Source organism: Salmo salar, chromosome 03 (genome assembly GCF_965601325.2).
Source record: "Salmo salar chromosome 03, fSalSal1, whole genome shotgun sequence".
NCBI classification, from domain to species: Eukaryota; Metazoa; Chordata; class Actinopteri; order Salmoniformes; family Salmonidae; genus Salmo; species Salmo salar.
In genome coordinates this window covers 103,067,501-103,082,500 of record NC_138293.1, presented here as the reverse complement: position 1 = coordinate 103,082,500, position 15,000 = coordinate 103,067,501, and the positions used below count along the sequence as shown (strand labels likewise).

General features: G+C 37.9%; 1 protein-coding gene across 1 annotated transcript in view; it reads left to right on the top strand.

The window, feature by feature from the left end:
* Positions 1-15,000, top strand: part of LOC123732882 (glutamate receptor ionotropic, NMDA 2A) — a 228,437-nt gene that overhangs the window by 167,464 nt on the left and 45,973 nt on the right. Inside the window, exons 3-4 of the mRNA XM_082973145.1 lie at positions 8,014-8,180; positions 13,940-14,371. Coding sequence (XP_082829271.1) covers positions 8,014-8,180; positions 13,940-14,371 — 599 coding nt within the window. The remainder of the gene's footprint in view (positions 1-8,013; positions 8,181-13,939; positions 14,372-15,000) is intronic.

The window sequence follows — 15,000 nt, the reverse complement described above, 5'->3', positions numbered from 1 at the left end:
ACACTACTTTATACTACAGCCCTATTCCCTATATAGTGCACTACTTTATACTACAGCCCTATTCCCTATATAGTACACTACTTTATACTACAGCCCTATTCCCTATATAGTACACTACTTTATACTACAGCCCTATTCCCTATATAGTACACTACTTTATACTACAGCCCTATTCCCTATATAGTGCACTACTTTATACTACAGCCCTATTCCCTATATAGTACACTACTTTATACTACAGCCCTATTCCCTATATAGTACACTACTTTATACTACAGCCCTATTCCCTATATAGTACACTACTTTATACTACAGCCCTATTCCCTATATAGTACACTACTTTATACTACAGCCCTATTCCCTATATAGTACACTACTTTATACTACAGCCCTATTCCCTATATAGTACACTACTTTATACTACAGCCCTATTCCCTATATAGTACACTACTTTATACTACAGCCCTATTCCCTATATAGTACACTACTTTATACTACAGCCCTATTCCCTATATAGTACACTACTTTATACTACAGCCCTATTCCCTATATAGTACACTACTTTATACTACAGCCCTATTCCCTATATAGTACACTACTTTATACTACAGCCCTATTCCCTATATAGTACACTACTTTATACTACAGCCCTATTCCCTATATAGTACACTACTTTATACTACAGCCCTATTCCCTATATAGTACACTACTTTATACTACAGCCCTATTCCCTATATAGTGCACTACTTTATACTACAGCCCTATACCCTATATAGTACACTACTTTATACTACAGCCCTATTCCCTATATAGTACACTACTTTATACTACAGCCCTATTCCCTATATAGTACACTACTTTATACTACAGCCCTATTCCCTATATAGTACACTACTTTATACTACAGCCCTATTCCCTATATAGTACACTACTTTATACTACAGCCCTATTCCCTATATAGTGCACTACTTTATACTACAGCCCTATTCCCTATATAGTACACTACTTTATACTACAGCCCTATTCCCTATATAGTGCACTACTTTATACTACAGCCCTATTCCCTATATAGTACACTACTTTATACTACAGCCCTATTCCCTATATAGTACACTACTTTATACTACAGCCCTATTCCCTATATAGTGCACTACTTTATACTACAGCCCTATTCCCTATATAGTACACTACTTTATACTACAGCCCTATTCCCTATATAGTACACTACAGCCCTATTCCCTATATAGTACACTACTTTATACTACAGCCCTATTCCCTATATAGTACACTACTTTATACTACAGCCCTATTCCCTATATAGTGCACTACTTTATACTACAGCCCTATTCCCTATATAGTGCACTACTTTATACTACAGCCCTATTCCCTATATAGTACACTACTTTATACTACAGCCCTGTTCCCTATATAGTACACTACTTTATACTACAGCCCTATTCCCTATATAGTGCACTACTTTATACTACAGCCCTATTCCCTATATAGTGCACTACTTTATACTACAGCCCTATTCCCTATATAGTACACTACTTTATACTACAGCCCTATTCCCTATATAGTACACTACTTTATACTACAGCCCTATTCCCTATATAGTACACTACTTTATACTACAGCCCTATTCCCTATATAGTACACTACTTTATACTACAGCCCTATTCCCTATATAGTACACTACTTTATACTACAGCCCTATTCCCTATATAGTACACTACTTTATACTACAGCCCTATTCCCTATATAGTGCACTACTTTATACTACAGCCCTATTCCCTATATAGTACACTACTTTATACTACAGCCCTATTCCCTATATAGTACACTACAGCCCTATTCCCTATATAGTACACTACTTTATACTACAGCCCTATTCCCTATATAGTGCACTACTTTATACTACAGCCCTATTCCCTATATAGTACACTACTTTATACTACAGCCCTATTCCCTATACAGTGCACTACTTTATACTACAGCCCTATTCCCTATACAGTACACTACTTTATACTACAGCCCTATTCCCTATATAGTGCACTACTTTATACTACAGCCCTATTCCCTATATAGTGCACTACTTTATACTACAGCCCTATTCCCTATATAGTACACTACTTTATACTACAGCCCTATTCCCTATATAGTACACTACTTTATACTACAGCCCTATTCCCTATATAGTGCACTACTTTATACTACAGCCCTATTCCCTATATAGTACACTACTTTATACTACAGCCCTATTCCCTATATAGTACACTACAGCCCTATTCCCTATATAGTACACTACAGCCCTATTCCCAATATAGTACACTACTTTATACTACAGCCCTATTCCCTATATAGTGCACTACTTTATACTACAGCCCTATTCCCTATATAGTGCACTACTTTATACTACAGCCCTATTCCCTATATAGTACACTACTTTATACTACAGCCCTATTCCCTATATAGTGCACTACTTTATACTACAGCCCTATTCCCTATATAGTACACTACTTTATACTACAGCCCTATTCCCTATATAGTGCACTACTTTATACTACAGCCCTATTCCCTATATAGTGCACTACTTTATACTACAGCCCTATTCCCTATATAGTGCACTACAGCCCTATTCCCTATATAGTACACTACTTTATACTACAGCCCTATTCCCTATATAGTGCACTACTTTATACTACAGCCCTATTCCCTATATAGTACACTACTTTATACTACAGCCCTATTCCCTATATAGTGCACTACTTTATACTACAGCCCTATTCCCTATATAGTACACTACTTTATACTACAGCCCTATTCCCTATATAGTACACTACTTTATACTACAGCCCTATTCCCTATATAGTACACTACTTTATACTACAGCCCTATTCCCTATATAGTACACTACTTTATACTACAGCCCTATTCCCTATACAGTGCACTACTTTATACTACAGCCCTATTCCCTATATAGTGCACTACTTTATACTACAGCCCTATTCCCTATATAGTGCACTACTTTATACTACAGCCCTATTCCCTATATAGTGCACTACTTTATACTACAGCCCTATTCCCTATATAGTGCACTACTTTATACTACAGCCCTATTCCCTATATAGTGCACTACTTTATACTACAGCCCTATTCCCTATATAGTACACTACTTTATACTACAGCCCTATTCCCTATATAGTACACTACTTTATACTACAGCCCTATTCCCTATACAGTGCACTACTTTATACTACAGCCCTATTCCCTATATAGTGCACTACTTTATACTACAGCCCTATTCCCTATATAGTGCACTACTTTATACTACAGCCCTATTCCCTATATAGTGCACTACTTTATACTACAGCCCTATTCCCTATATAGTACACTACTTTATACTACAGCCCTATTCCCTATATAGTACACTACTTTATACTACAGCCCTATTCCCTATACAGTGCACTACTTTATACTACAGCCCTATTCCCTATATAGTGCACTACTTTATACTACAGCCCTATTCCCTATATAGTGCACTACTTTATACTACAGCCCTATTCCCTATATAGTGCACTACTTTATACTACAGCCCTATTCCCTATATAGTGCACTACTTTATACTACAGCCCTATTCCCTATATAGTGCACTACTTTATACTACAGCCCTATTCCCTATATAGTGCACTACTTTATACTACAGCCCTATTCCCTATATAGTGCACTACTTTATACTACAGCCCTATTCCCAATATAGTACACTACTTTATACTACAGCCCTATTCCCTATATAGTGCACTACTTTATACTACAGCCCTATTCCCTATATAGTGCACTACTTTATACTACAGCCCTATTCCCTATATAGTGCACTACTTTATACTACAGCCCTATTCCCAATATAGTGCACTACTTTATACTACCCTGGTCTTATTGACCATCTTCTAGTTGTTTAACACCTCATCTGTCACGCCCTGACCTGAGAGAGCCTTTTTATGTCTCTATTTAGGTTTGGTCAGGGTGCGATTTGGGTGGGCATTCTATGTTCTATTTTCTATGTTTTGTATTTCTTTTTTGGCCTGGTATGGCTCTCAATCAGGGACAGCATCGTTGTCACTGATTGGGAGCCATACTTAGGTAGCCCTTTTCCCCACCTGTCCTTGTGGGTAGTTAACTTTGTTTGTGGCACTTTGCCCTGTAAGCTTCACGGTCGTGTTTGTATTGTTTATTGGTTTTGCTGGCGACATTCAATAAAGAGGAAAATGTACGCTCACCACGCTGCACCTTGGTCTACTTCATCCGACGGTTGTGACATCATCCATATTTATATATTATATTTATTTAACTTTTGTTTAACAAGTCAGTTAAGATCAAATTCTTATTTACAATGACGGCCTACCAAAAGGCAAAAGACCTCCTGCGGGGACAGGGGCTGGGATTAAATAAATAAATAAATAAATAAATAACATATACATTTAGGACAAAACACACATCAAGACAAGAGAGACAACACAACACTACATAAAGAGAGACCTAAGACAACAACATAGCAAGGCAGCAACACATGACAACACAGCATGGTAGCAACACAACATGGCAACAACATGGTAGCAACACAACATGGCAACAACATGGTAGCAACACAACATGACAACAACATGGTAACAACACAACATTTACATGGTACAAACATTATTGGGCAAAGTCAACAGCACAAAGGTCAAGAAGGTAGAGATGAGGGCTGCAGTAGATATCTCAGATAGGGGGGAGTGAGGCCTAAGAGGGTTTTTATAAATAAGCATCAACCAGTGGGTCTTGTGATGGGTATACAGAAATGACCAGTTTACAGAGGAGTATAGAGTGCAGTGATGTGTCCTATAAGGAGCATTGGTGGCAAATCTGATGGCTGAATGGTAAAGAACATCTAGTCGCTCGAGAGCCCTCTTACCTGCCGATCTATAAATTACGTCTCCGTAATCTAGCATGGGTAGGATGGTCATCTGAATCAGGGTTAGTTTGGCAGCTGGGGTGAAAGAGGAGCGATTACCATAGAGGAAACCAAGTCTAGATTTAACCTTAGCCTGCAGCTTGGATATGTGCTGAGAGAAGGACAGTGTACCATCTAGCCATACTCCCAAGTACTTGTATGAGGTGACTACCTCAAGCTCTAAACCTTCAGAGGTAGTAATCACTCCTGTGGGGAGAGGGGCATTCTTCTTACCAAACCACATGACCTTTGTTTTGGAGGTGTTCAGAACAAGGTTAAGGGTAGAGAAAGCTTGTTGAACACTAAGAAAGCTTTGTTGTAGAGCACAATATCTGGGAAGGGGCCAGCTGAGTATAAGACTGTATCATCTGCATATAAATGGATGAGAGAGCTTCCTACTGCCTGAGCTATGTTATTGTTGTAAATTGAGAAGTTGCGTGGGGTCTAGGATTGAGCCTTGGGGTACTCCCTTGGTGACAGGCAGTGGCTGAGACAGCAGATGTTCTGACTTTATACACTGCACTCTTTGAGAGAGGTAGTTAGCAAACCAGGCCAAAGACCCCTCAGAGACACCAATACTCCTTAGCCGGCGCACAATAATGGAACGGTCTACCGTATTAAAAGCTTTGGCCAAGTCAATAAAAATAGCGGCACAATATTGCTTAGAGTCAAGGGCAATGGTGACATCACTGTGGACCTTTATTAAACATCCATAACCTGAGCGGAAACCAGATTGCGTACCGGAGAGAATACTATAGACATCAAGAAAGCAAGTCAGTTGAGTATTTTCCAACACTTTTGATAAACAGGGCAAAAGAGAAATAGGCCTATATCAGTTAGGATCAGCTTGATCTCCCCCTTTAAATAAAGGACGAACCGTCGCTGCCTTCCAAGCAATGGGAACCTCCCCAGATCAAATCAAATCAAATCAAATGTATTTATATAAAGCCCTTCTTACATCAGCTGATATGTCAAAGTGCTGTTACGGAAACCCAGCCTAAAAACCCCCAGAGAGGAGAGACAGGATAAAAAGAGATGTCAGAGAGAGGTTTGGTGATGATAGGAGCAGAAACCTTAAAGAAGAAAGGGTCTAAACCATCTGACCCGGATGTTTTTTTGGGGGGGTCAAGTTTAAGGAGCTCCTTTAGCACCTCGGACTCAGTGACCGCCTGCAGGGAGAAACTTTGTAGCAGGGCAGGACGAAAAGAGGGAGAAGCATCGGGGACTAGTCGCATTAGAAGGGGTGGGTGATGAGGAAATGTTGGACGGGCAAGGAGGCATGGCTGAGTCAAATAGGAATCCTGACTTAATGAAGTGGTGATTTAAAGAGCTCAGCCATGTGCTTCTTGTCAGTAACAACCACATCATCAACATTAAGGGACATGGGCAGCTGTGAGGAGGAGGGTTTATTCTCCTGGTCTTTAACTGTTTTCCAGAACTTCTTGGAGGTTAGACACACAGAGAGAGAACTGCTCCTTAAAGTAACTAACTTTGGCCTTCCGGATAACCTGAGTGAACTTATATCTCATTTGCCTGAACGAGAGCCAGTCAGCATGAGTATGCGTGTGCCGAGTCTTTCGCCAAATGCAATTCTTGAGGTGGTAGTAACTCTGCAAGATCACGGTCGAACCAGGGGCTGAACCCGTTTTTAATTCTAATATACCCTGGTCTAATTAACCATCTAGTTGTTGTTTAACACCTCATCCATATTCCCTGGTCTAATTGACCATCTAGTTGTTGTTTAACACCTCATCCATATTCCCTGGTCTAATTCACCATCTAGTTGTTGTTTAACACCTCATCCATATTCCCTGGTCTAATTCACCATCTAGTTGTTGTTTAACACCTCATCCATATTCCCTGGTCTAATTCACCATCTAGTTGTTGTTTAACACCTCATCCATATTCCCTGGTCTAATTCACCATCTAGTTGTTGTTTAACACCTCATCCATATTCCCTGGTCTAATTAACCATCTAGTTGTTGTTTAACACCTCATCCATATTCCCTGGTCTAATTCACCATCTAGTTGTTTAACACCTCATCCATATTCCCTGGTCTAATTCACCATCTAGTTGTTGTTTAACACCTCATCCATATTCCCTGGTCTAATTCACCATCTAGTTGTTTAACACCTCATCCATATTCCCTGGTCTAATTCACCATCTAGTTGTTGTTTAACACCTCATCCATATTCCCTGGTCTAATTCACCATCTAGTTGTTGTTTAACACCTCATCCATATTCCCTGGTCTAATTGACCATCTAGTTGTTGTTTAACACCTCATCCATATTCCCTGGTCTAATTCACCATCTAGTTGTTGTTTAACACCTCATCCATATTCCCTGGTCTAATTGACCATCTAGTTGTTGTATAACACCTCATCCATATTCCCTGGTCTAATTCACCATCTAGTTGTTTAACACCTCATCCATATTCCCTGGTCTAATTCACCATCTAGTTGTTTAACACCTCATCCATATTCCCTGGTCTAATTAACTATCTAGTTGTTGTATATCTGTATACCTGTAGCTGTTGTCAGTGGTATGGGGATCTCCTGTAGCAGATGTTAGACTGACATCTGGTTGAAGTGTGGGATGTAGGTTTGACGTGGTTCATTATGAACTGTTTATTCTGGTAGTGGTAGTGGTTGTCCAGTTAACATCATTTATTTCCATCTTTCTTTTCTGTCTGTTGGATATGGGGTAGGAATAGTAACACTACCTCTCTCTTCTCTCTTCTCTCTCCATCAGGATGATAAATAACTATTCTCTCTCTTCTCTCTCTCTCTCTCTCTCTCTCTTCTCTCTTCTCTTTCCATCAGGACGATAAATAACTCTTCCCTCTCTCTTCTCTCTTCTCTCTCTCTCTCTCTCTCTCTCCATCAGGACGATAAATAACTCTTCCCTCTCTCTTCTCTCTCTCTCTCTCTCTCTCTCCATCAGGACGATAAATAACTCTCTCTTCTCTCTCTCTCTTCTCTCTCTCTCTCTCTCTCTCTCTCTCTCTCTATCTCTCCATCAGGACGACAAGTCAACGTTTTTCCAGTTTGGAGCTTCCATCCAGCAGGAGGCGCTGTTGATGTTGAGCATTATGGAGGAGTACGACTGGCACATCTTTTCTATAGTCACCTCCAAGTTCCCCGGATACCAGGAGTTCATCAACATCCTCAAGAGCACCGTGGACAACAGGTATGTATAGACATACTCCAAGTTCCCCCGATACCAGGAGTTTATCAACATCCTCAAGAGCACGTAGCATGTATGTAGCGTTATATATAATATACAATAACATATACTGTAGGAATATATATAATATACAATAACATATATCATTATATATAATATACAATAACATATACTATAGGAATATATATAAAATACAATAACATATATCATTATATATAATATACAATAACATATACTGTAGGAATATATATAATATACAATAACATATATCATTATATATATAATATACAATAACATATACTGTAGGAATATATATAAAATACAATAACATATATCATTATATATAATATACATTAACATATGTCATTATATATAATATACAGTTACATATACTGTAGGAATATATATAATATACATGAACATATGTCATTATATATAATATACATGAAGATATACTGTAGGAATATATATAATATACATTAACATATGTCATTATATATAATATACAGTTACATATACTGTAGGAATATATATATATATAATATACATTAACATATGTCATTATATATAATACACATTAACATATGTCATTATATATAATATACAGTTACATATGTCATTATATATAATATACAGTAACATATACTGTAGGAATATATATAATATACAATAACATATATCATTATATATAATATACAATAACATATACTGTAGGAATATATATCAAATACAATAACATATATCATTATATATAATATACATTAACATATGTCATTATATATAATATACAGTTACATATACTGTAGGAATATATATAATATACATGAACATATGTCATTATATATAATATACATGAAGATATATTGTAGGAATATATATAATATACATTAACATATGTCATTATATATAATATACAGTAACATATGTCATTATATATAATATACAGTTACATATACTGTAGGAATATATATATATATATATAATATACATTAACATATGTCATTATATATAATATACATTAACATGTGTCATTATATATAATATACAGTACCATATGTCATTATATATAATATACAGTAACATATACTGTAGGAATATATATAATATACAATAACATATATCATTATATATAATATACATTAACATATGACATTATATATAATATACAGTACCATATGTCATTATATATAATATACAATAACATATACTGTAGGAATATATATAATATACAATAACATATGTCATTATCTATAATATACATTAACAAATACTGTAGTAATATATGTATAATATACATTAACATGTACTGTAGGAATATATATAATATACATTAAAATATACGGTAGGATTATACATAAAATACATTACAATATACCATTAAATATAATATATATTAACATATACTGCAGGAATATATAAAATACACATTAACATACAGTTGAAGTCGGAAGTTTACATACTCTTTGGTTGGAGTCATTAAAACTCATTTTTCAACCACTCCTCAAATTTCTTGTTAGCAAACAATATTTTTAGCAAGTCAGTTAGGATATCTACTTTCTGCATGACACAAGTCATTTTTCCAACAATTGTTTACAGACAGATTATTTCAATTATAATTAACTGTATCACAATTCCAGTGGGTCAGAAGTTTACATACACCAAGTTGACTGTGCCTTTAAACAGCTTGGAAAATTCCAGGAAATGATGTCATGGCTTTAGAAGCTTCTGATAGGCTAATTGACATAATTTGAGTCAATTGGAGGTGTACCTGTTGATGTATTTCAAGGCCGACCTTTAAACTCAGTGCCTCTTTGCTTGACATCATGGGAAAATCAAAAGAAATCAGCCAAGACCTCAGAAAAGAAATTGTAGACCTCCACAAGTCTGGTTCATCCATGGGAACAATTTCCAAACGCCTGAAGGTACCAAGTTCATCTGTACAAACAATAGTTTGCAAGTATAAACACCATGGGACCACGCAGCTGTCATACCGCTCAGGAAGGAGACGCGTTCTGTCTCCTAGAGATGAACGCAGTGTCACGCCCTGCTCCCGCTCTTCCCCCTGGCGCTCGAGGGCGCCAGGCTGCCCTGCATTACGCACTCCTGCCACCATCATTTACGCACACCTGTGTGGTGTCTTTGGCTATGCCGGATTAAGTGATATGACATGCTATTCTATAAAATAATTCCTCTTAAGCTAATCAGGTAAATGTAATTAACTAGAAAGTTGGGGCACCACGAAATAATGTTTATAGAGCTGTTATCTTCTGAATAAACTCTTAAAGACCTGGTAATCTTTTACATCAATAGCAGTCAATATATAATCATCACTTTATTCACTCTCATCTGAAAGTTGTAAATTCTTGGTTATCTTCAATACAAAATTTGGTTTAATTATTTATTTACTAAATACCTAAATAATCACACAGAATTACATCTACACAGAATGGATGATACATTGATTACAAATGATGTCATAAAGAAAATGTCCCTGGTGGAAATGTCCTCTGGTCTGATGAAACAACAATAGAACTGTTTGGCCATAATGACCATCGTTATGTTTGGAGGAAAAAGGGGGAGGCTTGCAAGCCGAAGAACATCATGTTGTGGGGGTGCTTTGCTGCAGGAGGGACTGGTGCACTTCCCAAAATAGATGGCAATAGAGGCAGGAAAATTATATGGATATATTGAAGCAACATCTCAAGACATCAGTCAGGAAGTTAAAGCTTGGTCACAAATGGATCTTCCAAATGGACAATGACCTTAAGCATACTTCCAAAGTTGTGGCAAAATGGCTTAAGGACAACAAAGTCAAGGTATTGGAGTGGCCATCACAAAGCCCTGACCTCAATCCTATAGAAAATCTGTGGGCAGAACTGAAAAAGTGTGTGCGAGTAAGGAGGCCTACAAACCTGACTTAGTTACACCAGCTCTGTCAGGAGGAATGGGCCAAAAATCACCCAACTTATTGTGGGAAGCTTGTGGAAGACTACCCCAAAACGTTTGACCCAAGTTAAACAATTTAAAGGCAATGCTATTGTCACGTCCTGACCTTAGAGAGACGTTTTATTTCTCTATGTGGTTAGGTCAGGGTGTGATGTGGGGTGGGCATTCTATGTTATCTATTTCTTTGTTTTTGGCCGAGTATGGTTCCCAATCAGAGACAGCTGTCTATCGTTGTCTCCGATTGGGAATCATACTTAGGCAGGCCTTTTTCCCCACCTGTGATTGTGGGATCTTGTTTTTGTGTAGCTGCCTGTGAGCAGCCCCAGAACATCACGTTTTTTGGGGGTTTTTTTCTCCTGTTTTTGTTGTTTTGGTGAGTTTCATCTTCATTAAAAGACGTGGAATTCCATGCACGCTGCGTCTTGGTTTATTTATGATCGGGAGTTTGAAGATAGCGAATGTGACACAAACAGTATAAAGGCAATGCTACCAAATACTAATTGAGTGTATGTAAACTTCTGACCCACTGGGATTGTGATGCACATTGAAAGTGAAAGAAATAGTGAAAGAAATAAAAGCTGAAATAAATCATTCTCTCTACTATTATTCTGGCATTTTACGTTCTTAAAATAAAGTGGTGATCCTAACTGACTTAAAAAAGGGAATTTTTACTAGGATTAAATGTCAGGAATTATGAAAAACTGAGTTTAAATGTATTTCGCTAAGGTGTATGTAAACTTCCGACTTCAACTGTATGTCATTATATATAATATACATTAACATATTACATTATGTTAATGTAATATTACACTGCCTGTGACAAAACATTAGGAACACCTGCTCTTTCCATGACATAGACTGACCAGGTGAATCCAGGTGAAAGCTATGATCCCATATTGATGTCACTTGTTAAATCCACTTCAATCAGTGTAGATGAAGAAGGGGAGGAGACAGGTTGAAGGAAGGATTTTTTTAAGCCTTGAGACAATTGAGACATGGATTGTGTATGTGTGTCATTCAGAGGGTGAATGGACAAGACAGAAGATTGAAGTGTCTTTGAACGGGGGGCATGGTAGTAGGTGCCAGGCGCACCGGTTTGAGTCAAGAACTGTAACGTTGCTGGGTTTTTCACACTCAGTTTCCCAACAGTGTATCAAGACTAGTCCACCACCCGAATATATTATATAGTACCAAGAGTTTATTAACTTCCTCAAGAGAACTGTCGACAACAGGTATATATACACATTAGCATATAGCATTAAATATAATATATTAACATATACTGTAGGATTATATATAATATACATTAACATATACTGTAGGATTATATATAATATATATTAACATATACTGTAGGAATATAAATAATATATATATTAACAAATGTTATTATATATAACATACATGAACATATACTGTAGGAATATATATAATATACATTGACATATACTGTTAGATTATATATAATACACATTAACATATGTCATTATATATAATACACATTAACATATACTGTAGGAATATATATAATATACATTATCATATAGGATCATATACAATATACATTATCATATAGCATTATATATAATATACATTATTATATAGGATTATATATAATATACATTAACGTATAGGATTATATATTATATACGTTATCATATAAGATTATATATAATATCCATTAACATATAGGATTATATCTAATATACATGATCATATAGGATAATATACAGTATAATGTTTACATTAACATATAGGACTATATATTATATATTAACATATAGGATTATATATAATATACATTAACATATAGGATTATATATACTATACATTAACATATAGGATAATATACAGTATAATGTTTACATTAACATATAGGACTATATATTATATATTAACATATAGGATCATATATAATATACATTAACATATAGGATTATATATACTATACATTAACATATAGGATTATGTACAGTATAATATATACATTAACATATAGGACTATATACAGTATAATATATACATTAACATATAGGATTATATATAAAATACATTAACATATAAGATTATACAGTGAGTCTACAAAACATTAGGAACACCTTCCTGATATTGAGTTCCACCCCCTTTTGCCTTCAGAACAGTCTCAATTCGTTGGGGCTGTGACTCTACAAGGTCTCAAAAGTTTTCCACAGGGATTCTGGACCTGTAGCACATATAACGTTAGATGGTGTTTTAACTGTTCGTCCCCTCTCTCTCTCTATCTCTCTCTTCCTCTCTCTATCTCTCTCTCCATCTCTCTCTCATCTCTCCATCGCTCTCATCTCTCCCCATCTCTCTCCACCTCTCTCCATCTCTCTCCATCTCTATCGCCATCTCTCTCCATCTCTCTCATCTCTCCCCACCTCTCTCCACCTCTCTCATCTCTCCATCTCTCCATCTCTCTCTCATATCTCCATCTCTCTCCATCTCTCTCTCCATCTCTCTCATCTTTCCATCTCTCTCCCATCTCTCCATCTCTCTCCATCTCTATCTCCATCTCTCTCCATCTCTCGCTCCATCTCTCTCATCTCTCCCCACCTCTCTCCACCTCTCTCATCTCTCCATCTCTCCATCTCTCTCCATCTCTCTCCACCTCTCCATCTCTCTCCACCTCTCTCCATCTCTCTCCATCTCTCTCCACCTCTCCTCATCTCTCTCCATCTCTCTCCATCTCTCTCCACCTCTCTCCACCTCTCTCCATCTCTCTCCACCTCTCTCCACCTCTCTCCACCTCTCTCCACCTCTCTCTATCTCTCTCTATCTCTCTCCACCTGTAGTTTTGTAGGCTGGGACCTGCAGCACATCATAACGTTAGATGCTGTGGAAGAGGACAGTAAGAGTCAGATCATGTTGAAGAAGGTCCAATCCCCGGTGGTTCTGTTGTACTGCTCTAAAGACGAGGGAGTGTTTATCCTGGAGGAGGCTCGCTCCCTGGGCCTCACCGGGTTTGGATACATCTGGATCGTCTCCAGCCTGACCTCTGGCACCACCGAGACGGTACCAGAGGAGTTCCCCTCGGGCATGGTGTCCGTCTCCTCTGAGGACTGGGATTATCCTCTGGAGGCGCGGGTGAGGGACGGGTTGGGCATCATAACGTCCGCGGCCTCCGCCATGCTGGAAGAGTACGGAGAAATCCCTGAAGCTAGGACTTCCTGTTACGGGACACAGCCGGAGAAGCCTTCCAAGGTTCCTCCACTCGCTCTGCACAAGTAAGACATGGAGACGGGAGTGTGTGTGTGTGTGTGTGTGTGTGTGTGTGTGTGTGTGTGTGTGTGTGTGTGTGTGTGTGTGTGTGTGTGTGTGTGTGTGTGTGTGTGTGTGTTGTGTGTGTGTGTGTGTGTGTGTGTGTGTGAGAATTGCTGTTACCTGCTTTCTCATGGTACTAGTTTGTCTCCTAACTGCCTAGCAACATGTTCCTGAGACAGAGAGAGAGAGTTAGAACTGAGGAAGAGGAGAGGACAGAGAAGAGGGAAGAGAGAGAGAGGTCGCCTGGTCTAGGGATCTCCAAATCTAAAGGAGGGCTTGATGAGACATCTCTCCTTTCTCCTCTCTCCTTCTGTTCAACTCCTCTTCTCTCATCCTGTCTTCACTCAGCTCACAGCATGCAGTGGGAGTTGTTGCAGGTCCTGCCAGGTGTGTGTGTGTGTCTGCCAGCCCAGGGTCTGCCCATCCATCTGCCTGATGAGGGAGTCGGCTGAGAGGGGAGAGAGAAGGGTGTGAAAACAGAAAGGGAGAGGACGAGGGAGGATGGAAAGAGCAGGAATAGAGTAGAACAGAGTCATGAGAAAAGAGGACAGGAAGTAGACTACAGCTGTGAGGGAGAAGCAGAACATAGTCT